At 34.9% G+C, this 20542-nt stretch overlaps 4 protein-coding genes and 1 long non-coding RNA gene across 6 annotated transcripts in view; all 5 read right to left on the bottom strand.

Annotated features, from left to right (window-relative positions):
* LOC109859109 (ejaculatory bulb-specific protein 3) overlaps positions 1 to 3331 on the bottom strand; it is a 6822-nt gene extending 3491 nt beyond the window's left edge. Inside the window, exon 1 of the mRNA XM_020437021.1 lies at positions 3231 to 3331. Within this exon, the coding sequence (XP_020292610.1) occupies positions 3231 to 3236 (6 nt within the window). The 5' untranslated portion in view covers positions 3237 to 3331. The remainder of the gene's footprint in view (positions 1 to 3230) is intronic.
* Positions 3332 to 12409: 9078 nt separating this feature from the next.
* On the bottom strand, positions 12410 to 13696 carry LOC109859108. 2 transcript variants are annotated; one of them, XR_002250676.1, is made up of 5 exons: positions 13553 to 13696; positions 13308 to 13360; positions 13071 to 13118; positions 12723 to 12769; positions 12410 to 12522 (listed from the first exon to the last, which is right to left on the bottom strand). It is a non-coding gene; the product is annotated as an uncharacterized LOC109859108 (long non-coding RNA). The 2 variants fall into 2 exon arrangements; XR_002250675.1 differs by having other exon boundaries at positions 13308 to 13696.
* A 243-nt stretch (positions 13697 to 13939) lies between these two features.
* On the bottom strand, positions 13940 to 15089 carry LOC109859107 (60S ribosomal protein L28). The gene is made up of 4 exons (XM_020437020.1): positions 15003 to 15089; positions 14492 to 14586; positions 14147 to 14389; positions 13940 to 14066 (listed from the first exon to the last, which is right to left on the bottom strand). The coding sequence occupies exons 2-4, from the start codon at positions 14576 to 14578 to the stop codon at positions 13980 to 13982; spliced, it is 417 nt and encodes a 138-aa protein (XP_020292609.1). The 5' UTR covers positions 14579 to 14586; positions 15003 to 15089; the 3' UTR covers positions 13940 to 13979.
* A 1047-nt stretch (positions 15090 to 16136) lies between these two features.
* On the bottom strand, positions 16137 to 17520 carry LOC109859106 (probable methyltransferase BMT2 homolog). Its single transcript, XM_020437018.1, has 2 exons — positions 17132 to 17520; positions 16137 to 17045 (listed from the first exon to the last, which is right to left on the bottom strand). The coding sequence occupies exons 1-2, from the start codon at positions 17261 to 17263 to the stop codon at positions 16137 to 16139; spliced, it is 1041 nt and encodes a 346-aa protein (XP_020292607.1). The 5' UTR covers positions 17264 to 17520.
* Positions 17521 to 17653: 133 nt separating this feature from the next.
* LOC109859111 (probable ATP-dependent RNA helicase DDX52) lies at positions 17654 to 20533 on the bottom strand. Its single transcript, XM_020437023.1, has 11 exons — positions 20285 to 20533; positions 19951 to 20196; positions 19677 to 19862; positions 19341 to 19590; positions 19192 to 19264; positions 18905 to 19108; positions 18722 to 18812; positions 18512 to 18634; positions 18284 to 18434; positions 18099 to 18174; positions 17654 to 17958 (listed from the first exon to the last, which is right to left on the bottom strand). The coding sequence occupies exons 1-11, from the start codon at positions 20453 to 20455 to the stop codon at positions 17754 to 17756; spliced, it is 1776 nt and encodes a 591-aa protein (XP_020292612.1). The 5' UTR covers positions 20456 to 20533; the 3' UTR covers positions 17654 to 17753.
* Positions 20534 to 20542: the final 9 nt, after the last annotated feature.

Below are 20542 nucleotides of genomic sequence, written 5' to 3'. Positions count from 1 at the left end.
CTTAAAATAAGAAACTCTTCTTGGCGCCTATTTTAGTATAAAATATACTTAAAGTAAGTGGGATATATCCTCAAAACAAGAATACAATTTTTTCGGTGTATACTTCGTGTTGCATGAGTATAAGAATAAGAATAAACAACCGCGACGGTTGAGAATCTCATGAGAATTCTGAATATTACAATGAGAATATATATACGAATTCAAAAAAAGACTTTATTCGCGCGCAACGATCATTATAAAATATGATCGCGAACGACCGCGCGAACAAAGTGTTGGGAACGACTCTGCTTTCAACGCTAAATGTCAAGTGTGCGTACGTGGCTAAATGTTTGCTGCCGCCCCAACCCGGGCGTTCACAATCGGCGTTGCGCCGAAACGCAGAATTCGCATGCGAGCGTATTTAGTTCGTGATATGAATACCAACGAGCCGCGTATGTTATACGTTGCTCGCGCGGTTATATAGATCGCGCACGCCAGTCGATGATTCTATGGAAATTCCTCTAGGCCCTGCGAAAATACAGAGCCATAGTACACAAACGGGAGATCCCTAGAGGCTTAGTTATATGGAAAACAGGAGCGGAGCAACTCGAGCGCACGCACGTTAGCGTGTTGCCGCACGCCTCATTAGTAGGTAAAGACAAAAATGAACGACCAGTACAAGCGAGCGGAGCTCTTCGTTTCAGAAATCAATTCAATTATACGGGGTGTGTCAAACGTTTTTCTCAAATGCGCGGCTTGCGCACGAAAACGTTAAGGCCTGGTTTATGCGGGCAAATAAAGCCTTGTTTTGGCTTTGTTTAGGCGGATAATAACTGTTTAATTTATGCCGGAATTGGTACAGTTCAACTATAGGATTTTGATGCTTCTGTTATATTCTTTTATGCTTCTGTTAATAAACAGAAATATTAAAATCTTAGGCCCGCATAAACCAGGCCTAAGAGACACTTCTGTACTCCGTGCGTTTGTGAGGAACGTCCAATCGTGTGTACTTTTACGCGCGATATATACATGACTCACATACACGAAATACAGCGAGAGTTTGACGTATTCACTGTATGTACGTATTTTTCTTTTTTTTTTTTTTTTTTTTTTTAATTTTAGAATAATTTAATTCGCGTGTCACAACCGCTACTGATAATTTTATTTAATTATTACGGCTAAGTTGGGTCAAACAAATATTATCATTTTGTATACGCGAGTATTACGACAAAAAAAAAACTGAAACAATCAATATCACGTCGTAAAGTAAAAAAGTAATATCATGTGCATAAATATGGAACATTTGTTTGTTTGTTTTTTTTTTTTTTTTTTGACTTCGAGTTATAAAATGAAACATTGATTGTTTTAGTTACAGGACGTTGTTTAATTGTTTTTACATGAAGAATCTGAAAAAATTGACCGGACCTTGAACTATGAAAACCCGGTCGACCCAACTTAGAGCTGGTGGGAAAACAAGCTTTCAGCTCGTAAATTAAAACGAGTTTAATCTCTGGAAGTTTCTGTTTACTTCTCGTTTCGATTCGGTCGTTTATTTACCGTAAACTTCACGCGTCTTTCCCTCCTTCCTTTTGCACGTGTTCAACACTTATATAGTTTTACATGACATTTCAATTTATATATCGTTGTGCGCATGTTGATTGTTAAAAAGTATAAATATATAAGATAGAGAATTTTTATTTTCTTTTTAAAGAGAGTTTTTTTTACGCAAAATCGTCAGAAAGAGATCTAATTTTCTGTCTGCGAACTTGATTTTCATCCGAAATTGATTTAATTTGACGAGAGTAGCGGCAATCCCTTCGCTTCGAGTTTGAAGCGAAGGGATTCCTCACCCTCCGAAGACCACGACCAGATGGTTACGCTAGTACATAACGGGTTAATGCCGGGGAGTTAGTTAGGATGTTAATTAGTATAGAATAGACTTGCTGCGCGGAAAGAGAGAGAGAGAGAGAGAGAGAGAGAGAGAGAGAGAGAGAGAGAGAGAGAGAGGAGAAAGAGAAGTACGCACGATACACTATACTTTGACAAAAGGTAAAGCGCGCAAAGGGCAGGACCAAAATGATGTTATTCTGTGGCATCGCATAAAGACATTTAATCCTTCAGTGAAAAGGATGCCAAGACATTTAATAATGCGAAACTACAACGTGTACAAAAACCAAAACTGTGTATTGCGTGTCGGTATAATGATTGTTTTTATAAACGTGATAGAAAAAATTTAAGCGTCTGACTTATAAATACTTGTTTTGTAAATATATAAAATTTTTTTCTATTAATAATAACAAAAACCTGACGCGTTGCGATGACGACGCGGTATATAAGAAGAATTTATATTACCGACTGACACATACCTTCATAAGCGGTCATTACGCAATCGCAGCTATTACGACAAGTAACACTTCCTGACGCCTTTCACTCTCATGAAGAAATTTCACCTCGTTTCTACGGGAGTGTTGAACAAAGAACGCACGCATACGACTTGAATCACGTAAAAAAAACACGTGCTGCATTAGCAGCGGCACGCGAATTAATGGCGAATTTTTGCGAAGAGACAGACAGTTGAATCGTCATAGGAAACGGTTTAAATGGTCTCTAAGGTCGTTATAACGACTTAAAACAGTTTCTCGATGTACCAAAAACTCGCGAGCTGTGCATTATTTCTCACATTTGGTCTCTCAGGTCATCAGAATTTCGTCAAACAAAAAACGACAAATGGGGCTTAAGTTTTAATACAATAAAATATAATATGCACAAAATTTATAGATAGAATAAACTTTTGCAAGTAGAAATATCTATTATACTCAGAAAAAAATCAAGCACAGATAATATCAGAATTTTTCCACTCCACAATTCGCACATACATGGTGTATCTTTCTCTTTAAAGATCAAAAAAACACAAGAGAAAGAAACATTACACTTGTCTGTTTGCGTGACGGATTTTTGCAAACATTTTTGTAAAAAAAAGCCGGCGAGAGAAAATTACACTCAATTAATAACACGGCAAAATCGCCCCAAGGAATCCGAAAAAAAAAAAAAAACAAAAAACAGACGAGACAACAAAAGAAACAAAAAGGAAACGTTGTTACTGCAAAAAAGTGAAGGAAAAACATTGGACAATATATTTATTAAAAAACAAACAAACAAAAACAAAGAGAGAAAGAGAGAAACAGAAAATATGAAAGACGTATAGAGTAACATAAACAGTGAAGCAAAAAAGTAAGAACTAATACGCTTACCTTCATGTCGAAGCGGAGATTGGTTACTGATGCTGGCGGTGTCGCCGATCAGCTGCTTTATATCTTGTTCCCAGTCCAATGGCTGGACCCCGAATTCGTCGGTCTGACTTACAGCCCCTCTCAGGTCCCCCCAGGTTCTTTCCATCATATCCTTTGCGATTCCGCGAAGAGATCGGAAAGTGCAAATGGCGTGTGTGCGTCACCAATGTGCAAATCTTTAAACGTACGTTTGTATTCTCTCGCGATGTATTCGCAGATATTAATGTCATTTGTCGTGTATAAATATTGATACACAGCGAGTTCCTTTAACCGAGATTCGAAAGTTTTTTTGGCCGGCTTCTGCTTTCCGTTCGGTTTGAAATCTTTTTTTGCATTTCGCGCCTCGTGAAAGTTTTTGACCTTCGGTCACACACAGAAACGGGGAAAAAAAAAAAATTGACTTTCTTCTTAAACAACCAGCAATTTTATTCCTTTTCTCGGAACAATTCTTACGGAGAAGAAGAAGAACTCTCGTAGATCTTATCAACGTATTTTTTATACTGTCTGTGAAAAAAAAAAAAAAGATTCACCGGACAATGGATTGTAACGGGGTTTGTCCGAAGGGGGCGATCGCGAGAATTTGGCGCGCGACATTAGAGAGAGGGAGAGAAAACGTCAGCGCTTTTGCACGAGCGCGCGCTCGTTAGCAGAATTCAGCCGGAATTGCAAAAATAATATTTGGCCGGCATTAAGTTAACGGGCGTACGCTCGTACCTCGTTAACTTTGCCGCTTCGGTCGCGCGGGGGGCGAATTATTGCTTCCGTTCCGGTAGCTGCGCGAAAACAGGCGATTCGCGCGCGCGCGCAAAAAAAAAAAAAAATCGGTGCCTCGCGGGTCAACGTCAGAGACGCGTTGCGCAAGAGTTGCAGTCGCGGCAACATAAGAGTTTGCGTGCAAAGTCTGTACGTAGACCGACCAATGATGATGCGTCTTCTAAAAGCTAGATATGTGTACGGATGTTGTGTTAATCTAACCAATTTGCGACGGAACGCTGTAAGTTGCGTAATTTTTGTACCGAGAGAATGTTTTCTTCAATCGGAAACTACGTAACAAAAATGTACTAACTGTAATAATATAGTAATAATATTAAGTACACACAAAAGTAGTGTATGTGTGTTCTCTCTCTGTAAAATATGTTTTTACCGAATCAATAATAAAATTCTTTTTAAGCTTTTTATACTACAAAAAAAAATTGTATCGAAGTTTTTGCTCACACACACACACACACACATAAATATATGTGGTTTTATAATATTTGCTTTCTGGAAATTACGTGTAATAATGGGAAATTTACACAGAAAAGTCTCTATACTAATTTATTGCTGTATCATTGTGAAAACCATCTGGTCGAATCAATTAAAATTGAAAAGAAAAGTTGCGTTAATTAACAAATTTTTTTTTAAATGTTTTATTTATATAAATTTATCTTTTTCGCAGCATTCAAAATTACGTGCCCTGTTTGTCGCTCAGGATTTTATGACTCGTAATAAATTTATCCGACCGTGCATATAATAGGACATGGAATATTGTATTATTATATCGAGAGGCCGGTCGTGTGCACCTGTTACGGACATCTCCCGCGTAATCCATATTTTACAAACGCAATATCGATAGCCGCCAGCGAGATATATTTCCTTTGTTCCGCCTAGAATTAACATCATTAATAAATTACAACATCGAGAATGATTAGCGGCGTTTTACTCAGGCTCATTCGGAATCGACATTATCTACAAAGAACAATCGCAAAAGTGAGCGCCACTTGAGCGTGTAAAAACCGCGTGTCTGAAATTTCCAATACTATCAGAGAAATCACACACAATTGAGCGACGCGTACATACGTTTGCCAAAAATGTTTTACGCAACGTGTTTCGAGCTTTTACAACTTTAAATTTCCCCAATATTTTTGTTTAATTGGAATAGTTTGTGTATGCAACAAAGAGTACAGAGAGAGAGAGAGAGAGAGAGAGAGTAGTCGGACTTTAAATATAAAACATATACATATTAATTCAAACCCACCTGTCATTCTTTTCGTGCTACAACATGAACTGCGGTGCAGGTTACTAATAATTCAAGCAAATTATTATTAATCCGCGTTTCCTAGCAATCTGCGCGTCTAATTAACCTAATTGTTTATTATTAATTTATATTGCAATGTTATTCAAATTAATATATCCGGAATATTCGCAAAATATGGAAATCAATCGCGTTCCAACGTATACGAAAACGGAAACGTAGCTTGACGTAAAACTATTGAGCAAAAAGTTATTGACAAAAATGGAATCGGCATGAAAAATACAAATTTGCATATTGGTAATTTTTGGATATGCATAATAAATAATAAACAATTTTGTGATATGCTTAAATATTCATGGCGTACTGTGATTTTATAAATAATTTTATGTAACATATTGTTATATATATGGAGAAAGAGAGAGAGAGAGAGAGAGAGAGAGAGAGAGAGAGAGAGAGAGAGAGGGAGAGAGAAAATTTCAATTCTTATTTCGATATTCAATCTCTGAATATTGGGTAACAAAATATAAAATTTATTCTTTTTAAATGTTTATAAAATGTCATACATTTTTTGTTTACGTTGCAACTTCATTATACAACAAGAAAACTTATTAAAAGTTCCACTCGTGTTTTCGCGGTATATATAAAAAAAAGAACATGTTAATTTATGTTTCGGCGAAGGTAAATTTTATCCTCTTTGATATAAGATTAAATAGATGATTTATGTATATATATTGTAAATATGCGCTTTCTTCTTTTACGTACGTCAATACTGGCAAATTTTAATGTGACATTGCAGTTTTTGGTTTTGCCGCCGCTATATTATTTATTTGACAAAAAACACACAAAAATGAATCAGTAGTGTCTATTTCTATGTATGCGAAGCAAAGCAGTGACGCATAAAAATAAGGCTTGAGTAACTGAAAAAAAAAAAAAAAAAAAAAAAAAAAATTTTTTTGCGCATTCTTTTTCATAAAGCAATTGTATAGCTTAACATAAATTAGCGTTGAAAACATCGACTGTCATTATGATCAACTACGAAATACTATATAAAATGGAAGATAAAAAGACGACTGTGAGCGATCAATTTGCTTGCTAATGAAACTAGTTTCTTACGTAATCAATATTTCTTGGTGTAAACAACTAAACAAAATCAAAATAAAACAAACAAACAAAAGGTTAAAGTTACAATCGCGAGTAGTCGTTGTGAAAATTTTATTTTGTTTTTAAAATTAAAAAAAAAACAAAAAAAAACACTCGATAACAAAACTCTGACGCGGATGAAACTTGTAACGTTCAATCTACATTTTGAGAAAAATTAAATATTATTAAAACACAGTCAGATGCAAGATTGAGAACAGAAATAGGAGAATGTAATTGGAACGAATAAAAAAAAAAAAAAAAAAAAAATTGCAAGTACGCACCGAACCTTTGGGAAAACTCAAGGAAAACTGGAGGATAAGAGAGAAATTCCGCGTTGTGTGTTCCTATACACGAACGACTTGGAATCACCTGGTGGCCGTGGCCCCCCGTGTACTTTAGCGGCCCCGGTTTTTAGATATACTTTTTAGCATGAACCGCGAGGGGCTTTGAATTCGCGCTCGCGGAATATTCCATGCGAAATCCAGACATAACCCAAGCAAGCACACACTGTGCTTGCCCGCGCCGCGTGTCCTTGTTCGCTTTGAATTTATTATAACTTGGCGTACAAGGATATCTGTCCGAAACCCTTCCACGGCAAGCTAGCGCACGCGCGCGCCTCTCCGCTCTGTAGAAATTCAATTCGTTGTACGCCCCTGCGCGCGTATTATTTTATTATGTCCAGACGTTGCAAAAACGACTACGCAGATAAGAAAACTTTTTCCTTTTCACACACACACACACACACACATCTTTTTATCTGTCCCGACTAGAAATTGTTTTTAATGTCCCGAAGTAGCAAACCAACGTACCTCGACGTCAAACGACGCCCGATGTTATCTCGCCTGATGAGATTAATTTCTTCATCTTTTCAAGCTGTATTTTTGTTGATTGATGATATCCAATTTTACGGACATAAAATTCCGCGTATATGAAATTCAAAACTTCTCGTTTCTCTTGTTAATAGTAAAAGAATCGCGCGACTCTAGATATACATATGTATATTTTTCTTTCTATCTTTTTTTTTTTTTTTTTTTTTGTCCAATGTAAATTTACACGTAGACAGAAAACCTGCTCTCGTAGACTTTAGCGCCAGACGAACACGTGTCCACGCATACATGATGTATACCGCCTTGCGGAGACAAAGGTTGGTTCCCGACACACCTAATATTTGACGCACCAAATGTCCGCTACACGAGTTGTCATGTGTGTGTGTGTGTGTGTGCAATAATATACAGTTTATTCTGAAATTACCACTTCCTGCCCCATTCTTATGATTTATTTTCACAGTGAATATTCAAAATGATAAAACATTACACCAGGCTTCTGGCTGTTGTTGTTATCTATTATCGTTCGCAAAACTGAAAATTAAATATGACAATAATGTTATTTACTACAAACTGAACATTGAGAAATTACATGTAATATAATAAATAAAATAACTAACGTAAAACAATTTCATATTTTATGTATATGAGTTTTATTCTCGTGTATTTGCGCATTTATCGCTTGTATAATCGCAGAAAATATGACGCAAAAAAAGAAAGAACCGCACACACGCGCTATTTATGCTCTTTCTATATGTTGCTCACGTCAGATTTTTGCGAACTCTTTTACCTCACGCATATAAATATGTACGAAACTCCAACGTTGAACATATCTTGTAACACATATACATGACGAATCAGAAAACTAAATGCGCACAAGTTCCGCATGTCGATTACACGTTACACTTTTAAGCAGTAAGCGTAAGTTTTTACCATAACAAAGATAAAAATATAACAAAACACAGAAAGAGCAAGGTAAAACAGATCTACGATTCTTTGAGAAGAAAAAAAACGTTTTTTTCGAGCGTTAAAAAAATGTCACAAAAATAAATATGAATCGTTGAAAATCCGCGTTGAAAAATTAAATATTTAATTTTTCGCGTCACAGAAGAACTGAAATGTATAAGAGCGAGAACGCTTTTTATATTTAATCCGATATTGAAATTCGACAAGCAGGAAATATACGAGGCTTCTATAAATATTTGATATGCTATCAAAAGGGTTATGGATCAAATTTCCGCGTAAGCGATGATCGCTTTATTGTCGGTGATCGTCCATATGCAGACGCATAAGGGAATTGCGCTCTCGTTACGTATGCGTGATGCATAGCCGAGTGTTCAGCCCGAGCGCTGTCATTATCGTCGCGATTATGCATATTCAGATAAGCAATCAACACCATTGAGGCTCCGGGCAAGGGTCGCGCAGCTTGAAACGGGGATTTGCTCGAGTGCTGCTATCAGAACCGTAGAAAAAAGGATCAAAAGTACTAGCATTTTTTGTTGTTTGTTTTTTTATTTTTTTTTTATTAAAACCAGAATCGAATATGTACATAAATAAAGAGAAGAAACAGCAGTTGAAAAAAAAAACAAAAAAAAACAAAAACAGTAATTGTAGCAGCGAGAAACGAAAGTGCATACATACATACAGAAGAACAAAAACAATTATATTTAATTTAAGACTCGTTCTCGATCTATAGCTCAGTTGTGCGGAATTAGTGACTAGGAGATTCTGCAGATTTGAATCCGACTAACGAGCACATTCGGATTTTTTTACGGGTCGCTTTCCGAGCTGACAACTCTCAACGAGAAACATATATATATCTCTGCCTCACAAAATTTCTCGCAAATAGAGAACCTCGTCTTTATGCATCTTCTTTATTGGAAGTCCACCTGTACGTTGTTCTTTATATACTCGAATTCGCATACATGAATGTAAAGAGAGAATCAGAAAAAAAGACGTGCTGAGGTTATAAAAATCCGTTATACACATGAGTATATATAAAACTCACTTTTTATATTTGAACAGCTTTAACAATAATCTTTTGCATATTGCATTTACATCAGAGTTTTATCTGTACATGTCCCTGAATGTGAACCACTTACGTTTGACTCTTGAAAACACGTTGTTCAGAGGCGACAGCAACCATAAGGATGTTTAATAACCGGGCCAGCATTATCCTAGAAATTGCTCGACGGTAGCTCGGCGCGCGCGAGCCGGTCTCGCAATTTCGTCGTCGACAAGAACGGGCCACTAAATCCTGGAGGGAGAAAAGTGTCCCCGCGCCCGGCGCGCGGCGTATCGTCGTCGTCGTCAGTCGGATCGCATAATCGGCGATTTTTTTCCCCGCACTTCGCAGAACAAGACGATGTAGTATCGCGTAAGTAAAAAAAAGGGTCACGGAAAAGAGACAAAGAAGACAAGTGCTCGTAGATGGCAGAGGAATATATACGGGGTGTGTCTCTGCACAGGTATTATACTTTCAATTCTACGAGCAAGAGACTTTTTTAAATGCGGGAAAGAGATAGATTGTATGTACGCGCGCAATTCATTATGTTGCATTCATTTTATCAGACAAAAAAAAATACAAGAACAATAACTTTATATGATAAAATGAGAAATAAAAAATTAAAAAAAAAATTGAGAAAAATATGATTCACTTAGATGTTAAAATATAAAAAGGTTTTAATTATAACAAGTGATTGCGAAAATAATAAAAAAACTCGATGGTGTGTCTTCGGATATCATATGCACGTGTATTACACACAAACACACACACACACAAAACTCCTATATTAGAATATATAGAATATTATTTGCTATTTAATAAATCCACATTGTTTTAATAGTTTTTACTCGGTTGTTAGTTATAAAAGCATTTAACGTTAAAAATTATGAGAGAAAGAAATTCGTCGAGAAATCTGCGAGAGACACAACGAGTAAGCACGCGATACCTCGGGCACCCGGTATAATGTTTTAATTTCGCGGAAAATCTGACGATGTAATTTCTGGAGTAGAGCGACGCTCGGCAATTGTTTCAGCCGGCTTTCACCCCCGCATTATTCATGAGTCGGTCCCTCTTTTTTCGCCAACGAGAAGAACGACACTCTCTCTCTCTCTCTTTCTCTCTTTTTCTACCTTCGTCAGTCTCTCCTCCTCGTTTCGTACTTTTTCTTTTTTTTTTCCCCGAGAATGATTATTTTTGAAGCCTTCAGCTCGTAGACATGTACATACGCTCGGATTGTTAATCTTTCTATTAACTCTAAGAGAAAGAGATCAATAAATCTTTATTTCGCGTATAAATTTATTATTTGTTTAGAATGTATACACACACACACAGTGACTTTTTTTTTACTTCGTCTCTAAAAATATATATATTTTAATTCACATTTGTATGTTACTTTTTAATATGACAGATCTTATATCGCGTGCTTGTGCGATCGCGACGGCAAATCCGAATTAATCGCGAGCCAATTTTAATAGCGCTAATTATCATAATTTCCATGAGATCCCAATCCACAACACCACGAACGCTGCTGGCTAGCTCTCTCCTCTCTCTCTCTCTCTCTCTCTCTGTGCGCAATTGCGGAAATCGCCGTAATTCGGAACACGAGTACTCGGGAATAGCATTTTCCATCCCCCGAGGAATTCCATAATAGTATATATCACCTCTCATAATTCCCTGGGAGGACCTTATGGCTCTTTTCCCGTGAGGGACGCGAGATAAAACAAAAGTATACAGTTACAATTTATAAGTATATAGACTTACAATAAAAAGAAAAAAGCGCGTACGCGATGATGCGATAAAATTTATTACAAAGATATGCGATACGTCTATAAATATGGATTGTTATGGAAAAAAAATTAGTGACAAATAATAAATGCTTCTTGTTGCAGCATCTTTGTCACAAAAGTGTGCAATGTTAATCATTATTTTGCTAAATATTGAGAAAATATTACTTAAGATATAATATTATCACTTCGAATTGCTATTATATCTTACTTGTAGATTCTATTTCTTTCATATCTCGTCGCACATATCCACGCGCGTTTCTCTCCCTAGAATCTCGATTTAGAGAGGACCGCAAAAGGCGTCGCCTCGAGCCTTTTCTCTTTCTCTCTCTCTCTCTCTCTCTCTTTCTCACACGTATATTTCCGCAGAACAAAAAGATCGGATAAAAATTCTGAAAAGGTCCATTTGTTCTCTGCGATATGCAATACTTAAATTTCTATCGCATTTGCCGAAGGGTGTCATTTCGATTGGCAAACTTTTTATTTTTTCACGTATTTCTCTTTTAAATAATTACGGAGTTTTATCACGTATTTTCTCCGACAAGCATTTTATTATTTATTATAGAAAATTTTTTTTTATTAATTTATTATCGTAAAGAGGAAGATGTGTCGGATTTGTACTAATATATTGATTATGGTTTTTGTTTTTTTTTTTTCAATCGAATACCGATACTTCTATATTCGATACAAAAAAGAGATAATATCTCTTTTGAAATTTTTAAACATCGTCTGCGAATTCGGGCGTGCAAAGTTAGCAGATATTATTTACGGATAACGTAACGTATACACGCTAATAGATATTTCCCATCGTGATCGATCGATACAGCTTCCTCAGCACAGTTAGGTTGAGATACAAGTTAAATTAATAAGCCTTACATAGTCGAGAACTCGCGCATTATTCAGTCGAACGGCAAGGAGACGTCGTAGCAACGGAACACAACTCTTGCAATTCCTGTCGGTTTCTCGTTAGCGGTGCGGCGATAGCGCAACGGGCTTCGCAAACGAGCCGAACCGCAAGCTCGAAACGTTACGATTTCCATCCTTCGAAGAGGTGAGAGAGCGGGATAAAGAGAACTGACGCGGAAATAGCGCTTCACACGTATATACCGAACGCGAAATCCTTTTGGTTTCTACGAGTAATCAACTTAGGAAAACGCCCGCTCTTTCATCAATTGTGTAAACATGCATTAAGCACACCTTTTTCGCATCGACGCGCTCTTCAACGTGCTACGAAAACACATCATTTAATTAAAAAAACTAGAAAGCAAATAAATTCTGTTAAATTGGATACATTTTACGGAGCAAAAAACAAGCAGATAAAATTGCACTTATAAAATATTGATTAAAGGAATTTTGATTAAAAAATCACAACGCACTATAACTTTCTTGAGTTTCTTTATTAGTAAATAATAATTTACATCTTATCGTGTATTTAAATGGAAGATTATTTGATAAAGTCGCATACACCCAAGAAGAGTAAAAAATCCTAAAACAGAAAACAATTTTTTATCAAATAAAAGAAGATAATATATAAAATAGTAAAATTATTATAAAATTCGCTCAGATAGCAAATACACATGATTAATCACGGCATTCAGAGATCTTGGTGGTAAAAAATATCATCATTCTTGCATGTGTGTGTGTATATATATATATATATAATAAAGATTATACATGACATTTTACCTTGAAGATTGAATTATTGCCAAGTATCTTCACAGCCAATAAGAGACCTAAAGACATAAAATAATATTTCTAGTAGCTTTATTATTTTGTGTTCAATGTTAAGCTGTTGAAAATAATGGCGTCAGTTAGCAAATACCGTAAAATCATGGCATTCAGAGATCTTGGTGGTTCAAATATCATCACATGTTTGAATATTGTGAATATAAATTGTTATTAAAAAAAATCAAGAAATTTAAATAAGATTTTATGTAATGTGTAAAAGTCAATGTAGATGTAGGGGGGAAATAATATCGAGTTATTTGAATAAGTCTACATATGTATGAGATGTTTTTAATAAATAAGAATTACCTTCTTAAAAGTTGACTTTTCCGTTTTTCTATTGAATTTCAATGAAACCTGAAAAATTAACAATACTGATTAAAAACAAAAAATTTTACTTGCATATAAATGTTAATATAAACTTTGTAGAATCAGAAGTAGCAAATTGAAATCATAGCATTCAGAGATCTTGGTGATATGTTGTAACATCATTTTTTTAAGTTGAACTCAACATAAATGACATAAAAAAAAAAAAACTATTAATACCTTTATTCACTTCACAAGATCTTAAGATAGAAGCAGCAAAGCTTGCAGGCAATCTAAACATTAAGAAAGAATAGTATGTCAAGATTGTTATTTTTCCATTTAAATTTCAATTTATTAAAGTGATAGTCAGTTAGCAAATACTGTAAAATCACAGCATTCAGAGATCTTGGTGGTTCAAATATCATCATATTGGGATATACTATATTAGTCATCGTACAAAATTATAGTAATCAAATAAAACTTACCCGAATATTTAACCAATTTTAGATGATAAGCCATAACTGTTGAACATTTTGTACACCTGAAACCTCCACAAAACATAATATATTGCTTTTTTCCGTTATATAAAATTATGTATCTAGAAAAATGCTTACCTAAAATATATGTATAATTCTTTTATTAAACTAAAATATATATCGCTTATATTTTTTAATGTATTTTGTGTGCTAAATAAATTATTTATTTTAGACATCCGCAAAGTAAGTGTACATAGCACAATTGAGATAGTGATAGATATAATTAAAAAATTGAGATAGATATAATTAAAACAGATAAAGCAATCAGAATCAGATTTTAAAAATCACTTGGATGCGCAATAAAATACATTTACTTCACCATGTCTATTTGTAATAAAAAATTACATTACAACATATATTTAATGAAAGATACAAATTAATCGGCTTTTTTAGTTGTTCGTGTTTTCTTAGTAGGAAGAGGTTTCTGAGATCTTAGTACAGCGCTAGCTCTTCGCAACGCAGCCTACAAAAGCACATACGCAAAAGTTATAATATTAAAATGATCAGAAGTGAGTTAAATCAATTGTTATACAGTTCGCATACCTTACTAAGATCTACACGATATTTATTTTTTGTAAGCAAAGTTTTTAGCTTGTGAAGAGACCGACGAGCTCCAGCTTTCATTGTGCTCTTTACAGTAGCTTTGGCAGGCTTGTTGACTGCCTTAGCCTTCTTGTAGACAACTGTGAATCCCTTCTTGTCAGGAGTATCGACAATGCCCACGCTTTTGCGATGAATCAAACCATTATAACGGTAACTATTCAAATTCGTCAAGTTGTTCGATTCCTAAATGTTTAACGAATTCTGTTGTCAATATTTGATATCGTTTTTGAAGTTATTGCAAGAAATAAAAGCTTTGATGTTCGTAAAGCATTGCAAACTGTGTACCGTTGAGAACGGCTTCTTGATATTCCGTTTCTTCAGAAGAAAAGCGTTGTTGTCACGGATTATCATCCAATTTAAGTGCGACGACATTTTGGCCTCTGCGATAGCACCACAATCTTTATTATTTTTATTTTCTAATTATCTACGCATTTTCTTATGCAAATAAATAAAATTTACATATAAATAAATTTGTATACATTGAGTAAAACTTTATTATTTTTATTTTCTAATTATCTACGCACTTTCTTATGCAAAAATAAATAAAATTTACATATAAATAAATTTGTATACATTGAGTAAAACTTTACAAAAATCTGCGCAAATGGTTGTGCATATGCATAGGTTGTGCATAGGTTATGCACTTTCTTGAAGATCTTACATTCCAGATATTGCTGCTGAGCAGCGGAAAAATTACTAGCGTTATTATTTTTATAATACATTACTATTAAAATAAATATCTCAGAGCAACAGATTGTCAAGAGAAAACAGAAAATTAATATTAAATTATACGTACCACGTGTAAACGTACTCACGAGTCAGCCAGAAATGGTAGAAAAGAGAATTTCAAGATGGTAGAACATATTTGTTCGTGTGTGTTATCACGGTTTATATAATATAGATAGAAAAAAACTTAGGCGCATCTGTGATTCTACCGCCAACTAGCGGTGATAATATAAAATCTGTTTTTTTTTTCTGTATTAAGCCTGTTCTACATTGATCACAAGCGCAAACGCAAGGAACAGGTCTCGTAGAATTGACTAATCGTATTGATCAAATCAGCTAATTGACGAGCGTGATTGGTAAATTCTACGAGATCTATATCTTGCGTTTGCGCTTGCGATCAATGTAGAACGGACTTTATATATATAGATTATGTTCTAGTAACTTTTTTACGCAATTGATCAACATGATTGGTCAATTTTAAGAGCCGTCTACAATGGAGAGTTGTAGGCCGTAATAGTAAGAAATTGACCAATCACAGACGAAGTACAGAAGAATAATCGATTGTGATTGGTCAATTTCTTACTGTTACGGCCTACAACTCTCCATTGTAGACGGCCCTTAAGACGCAGACGCAGACGCAGGTTGCAAATCGCAGATCTCGCGGAATTGACGATTGACGTTTGTCAACATCAGCCAATCGACTTACGTGATTGGTCAATTTTGCGAGATCAGCGACCTGCGTCTGCGTCTTATGTAGATTAGACCTTTATGTAGAATGGCCTTTATGTGGAATGGCCTTAACGGAATGGAATGCGTGGAATCAGCGTGACCAATCATAGCCATTCCGTTTTCTTTTCTTTGGCTGATTAGTCGCGCTAGTTTCGCGCATTAAGGGTCGTCTACAATGGAGAGTTTTAGACTGTAACAGTAAGAAACTGACAAATCACAATCGATTATTCTTCTGTACTTTGCCTGTGATTGGTCAATTTCTTACTATTACGGCCTACAACTCTCCATTGTAGACGGCTCTTTACGTTTCGCTATGTATTTCCGCTCAATGAGACGCCGCCCTTAAGATAGAATGAGCTTTAAATATGATGCAGTTTTTACAATATGCTGAATATATATTACGCAAATATTTACTTCAAAACTTCGATAAACTTAAACAACATATATTTATACATTATAAATTAAATGTACTACATTATGACGTTTCATTATCAAAAGGCAATTCAGAAAAAGTGTTTGCTACCTCAGTTTCGACGTAATTGATTTTTTCCTGTTTCTCCTTGAAACTGATAGTCTGAAAGTCCTGTGGAATAAATATTTCTATTTCGGATATATATCTTTTGTCATTTTCAGAAAATTGTTGTAGATCGGCCCATCGCACTCCCACATCTTTGCACACACATTTTCTGAACACCAAGCAATGAATGTGGCGTAGCTTTTCGTACTTGATTCTCATGAATCCTAATTTACTCAACGTATATCTCCAAGATTTCATTAGTTTTGCGTTTGCACCGATATGATTAGAGTCTGGACTTACAATAATCAATATCCCACCGCTTTTTAATACGTTATACGCATTTTTGCAGCAAACGTATCTTTGTTTTGGACACGGCAGATATTCCAACAACAAAGAGAATATCACAGCGTCAAATGTATCCGTTTGTAGTTGATAAATTTTTTTCATGTCCGATGAAAAAATATTTTCTCTTCCAATGTCGACGTTCAAAAAATCGCACTGAAACACTCCTTCCACCGCGGGAATCAGATCTATCGCGGTAACGTTGAACGTATCGTCAACATTCAGAGGATTGTAACAACTTCCCACATCCAGTATTGATATTCTTTGATTGTGAAAATTTTGTGACTTATTTTCCATAAGAATCTGATTATTTTCGAATTGTTGATCTTCCGCGATGCTTGACTTTTCAAGAGTCATCTTTCTTTTTATATCTTGTTCCCTGTTATAAAACTTTTCTTCACCGCCGTTCAAAAAATATTCCTTGCACTGAAGTTTTATCCATTCCATTCTGCAGTATGTTCCATTTTTCGAATTATTCTCGGTCCAGTACTTGGTGGCTAGTTTTTGCATAGATTCAGCGTATTCCTGAAATTGCAAAGTATCGAAACGCTTATATTTTTATTTTTCTACAACAATTGCTACATATCAGTTTCGAATGATATTACACAGACCTGCAAAACGTCATTTCGCGCCACATGACGATCCCACGCGATCTTGGCGCCATATCGATGACACTCGACGCGCAACAAGGAATGAGTTCTCTTCACAACGTCAGCCAAGCGTTTATGCTCTTCCGTAGCCATTAGTTTAATAACTACTTACCAATGACAAGCGAGTGGCAATAAAACTTGACATAAAAAATTATTCTTTTTTTTTTTTATTTACCTGCCTCTATGAGGGAAAGTTTGTAACAGGATGTAACATGTACAGAGAGAGAGAGTGTACGGAATTCAGGGAGAAACGCCATATTGTGCATGACTTGCGCGCGAAGTTTGACATTTTGTATAATATATAAGATTGAGATTTTTACATTTAAACTAATACAGTTAAACTATATATTTTGACAATTAGGACTTTTAAGTCACATTATTCTACAGGAATACGATATAACGATAAGGTTAGAATATAATGATTACTAACGTATATAGTCATATATATATATATGTATATATTGTTGTAATAATTTATTTACATTTCAACTTTTTTATGGTATACCTAGTTGTCCTTGATATAAAATTTCTCTCACAGTAAAAAGTTTTCTCTTGTTACGCTACTTACATAACACTATACCACTCAATCGTTTACTTGCATGTCTGTTTCTTTCGACTTTTTGCTTTGCTTTTTCTGCTTGCGTTGTTGTGCGCTGGGCGCGGTGGGTGCTTTTTTGCGTGGTGACGCCATGATCTGATCCTTAAACTGTTTCTTCTTGCTGCGCTTCTTCATGGCCAGTATATATTCCGGTACTTCGCATCCGGACTCGCGCATAATCGCCGCGATACTAAAAAAAAAAAAATATTGTATTTCACATTGTAACTTTATTGGAAAATACGCATGCATGAATATACAACCCGGTAAACAATAAAGTAACGTAACATTAATGTTACTTTGTGTTTACTGGGAAATTAAAGTAGTATATACCTTCGTAAATTTTCTTTGTCCTCTATAGTGAAAAACGTTATAGCTTTTCCTTTGTGACCGGCACGACCTGTACGACCTGTTTGAAAAAACGTTTAAAATATCTCTCGAATATTTCCAATAAACAAATAAACAAGAATCTTAAAAAATGAAAATCACACGCGTGAATCTGTCTCATCAATACAAACCTATCCTGTGGATGTAAGAGATAGCGGACGGCGGGAAATCATAATTTATAACAAGATTTACACCTTTAAAATCTATGCCTCTGCCCATCAACTCGGTGCAAATCAGAACCCAAATTTTTCCTTCTCTAAAACCACGTACAATGTTGTCTCTCTGAAAAAAATAAAGATTATTAATACATATTTACCGAGTATAATTGCATGACTCTTCATTCTCTTTTAGTTTCGTACCTCCGTCATTGTTCTGTCAGAGTGAATAACATCGACGTAGATACCGTCATAAATGAGCTCTTTGAAGAGTTTCTGACCCCGTTCTTTACTTTGTACAAATATTAAAACAGGCGGAGTTATACCCTAGTTTGTCAATTAAAAACACACGTCATATAATTTAAAGGCACAATTAAAGAACACCAGATTTAAATTTAAATTAAAATTTTATACCTTCTGAATAATATTTCTAAGTTCCAGTAATTTACCACTTTCCCAGCCAACAAATACGAGTTTTTGTTCTACTGTGTCTGCAGCTGCATTTCTATATAATAAAAAAAATGTATCTATATATTTACAGTACTCTGTGTATTGTTTCAATTCAATTATAAATAATAAGATAGATGGTATATATACCTGTGTCCAACTGTTACTGTTACAAGTCTCTTCATGTTAGTACGACACCACTTGGATACTGCGGGAGTATTTGTAGCACTGAACATACCTCGACGTAAATATGGATTGGTGCAAGCTCTCGAAATTTCTTCCAACTGTTTTCGAAATCCGCGTATACCTTCTTCGAATAGTTTATCCGCTTCATCAACAATTAACCACTCTACACTATATGTATAAAAAATAGTAACAAAAATATTATGTTTAAATGTAATTAGAACTATTTAATAAATTTATACAAAAAAACTTACTTGTTTAATGAAATAGCTGGTGGATCTTGATTTAGAAGAAAGACTAGCCGCTTTGGAGTAGTGATTAAAATATCTGCAAGAAAATCAAATTATAAATTACATCATATACACATATCTATTAAAATATTCATATGTATTTCAATACCTACCAAATTGTTGTGAACTTGATGGTCCGTATTTGGCTTGATTTATTTTGTTAATAATATGAATTCTAAAATCATAACCATGACTTAGTCGTAAAGCTTCTCTATATGTTTGTTTGGCTAACTCTCTCGTAGGGTTTAAAATAACAGCACGAAAACCTTTTTTTTGCGGTCCTTGTAAACTGTGAATTATAGGTAGCAAAAATGCTGCAGTTTTTCCTGATCCCGTTGGAGCGCAAGCAAGTATTTGTCTATTCTGTTACTCAACAATGAATAAAAAAAATATTTATAACTGTTTATATCTATTACTTTCTTCCTGTACAAATAACAATTGCAACTTACCTCCAACATAACTGGTATTGCTTGTTTCTGTATTGGTGTTGGATACATATATCCACAGGTTTTCATATTGTTCAATAGATTTTCTGATACCTGGTAGTTTATTCTCAATTCATCAAACTCTAGTATTAACTTAGGTACATGAGTACCAGTGACTGAAATGCGATTCAAATTTCTCAAGTGATTTATCTGAAAAATAAAAGATATCACAAATTACAAATACTTATATAAAAAATAATATAAATGTTATTTCTGTTATGTATGCAAATGTCACAACCTTTTCTTGCTCTAGTTTCATTATTTTATCAGCAGTTTTAGTCTTTTTCTGTTTCTTAGCTGGAACACTTTCATTCTTTGATGTTGACTCTCCGTCGAACATAATTATTCCATTATTTGTGTTGTCATCTCTTTCTTCACATTTTCGTTTTCTGTTATTTTCTACAACAAGTGGTTCTGACGCTTCCTCTTCTTCCGGTATGTTTTCTTCCTTAATCTTTATGTCATGTTTACTTGGTTTTACCAACTGCAAAGAGATAACAATAACATAATATGTAAATTATAACGTGGATAAGAAAAGAAATTTTCAAGAAAGAAGATATTTGCTTACTTACTCCAAATAATTCTGCATCTCTTCGAAAACGCTTAACATCAAATTTACAGCCTTTCGCGAGTATTTTAAAAATATCGTGAGCATCCATGTGTGTAATACACAAATAACAAATTTGAGGAAACAAGTAAACACGTGCAAGCGTTAAAACGAAGTACAAAGCGCGCATAGACATATAAGAAATAGACTGCGCGTCCCGTATCTTTTCTGTGCAGAAAGAATGGTCAAACTTCGGACGAGGATAGATGCTTTCACCCGAGTC

This window comes from Pseudomyrmex gracilis, unplaced genomic scaffold (assembly GCF_002006095.1).
Source record: "Pseudomyrmex gracilis isolate BER0280 unplaced genomic scaffold, ASM200609v1 scaffold_239, whole genome shotgun sequence".
In the NCBI taxonomy this organism is placed as follows: domain Eukaryota; kingdom Metazoa; phylum Arthropoda; class Insecta; order Hymenoptera; family Formicidae; genus Pseudomyrmex; species Pseudomyrmex gracilis.
Note: the sequence above shows the minus strand (reverse complement) of the source record. Positions and strands in the feature narration are given on the sequence as shown.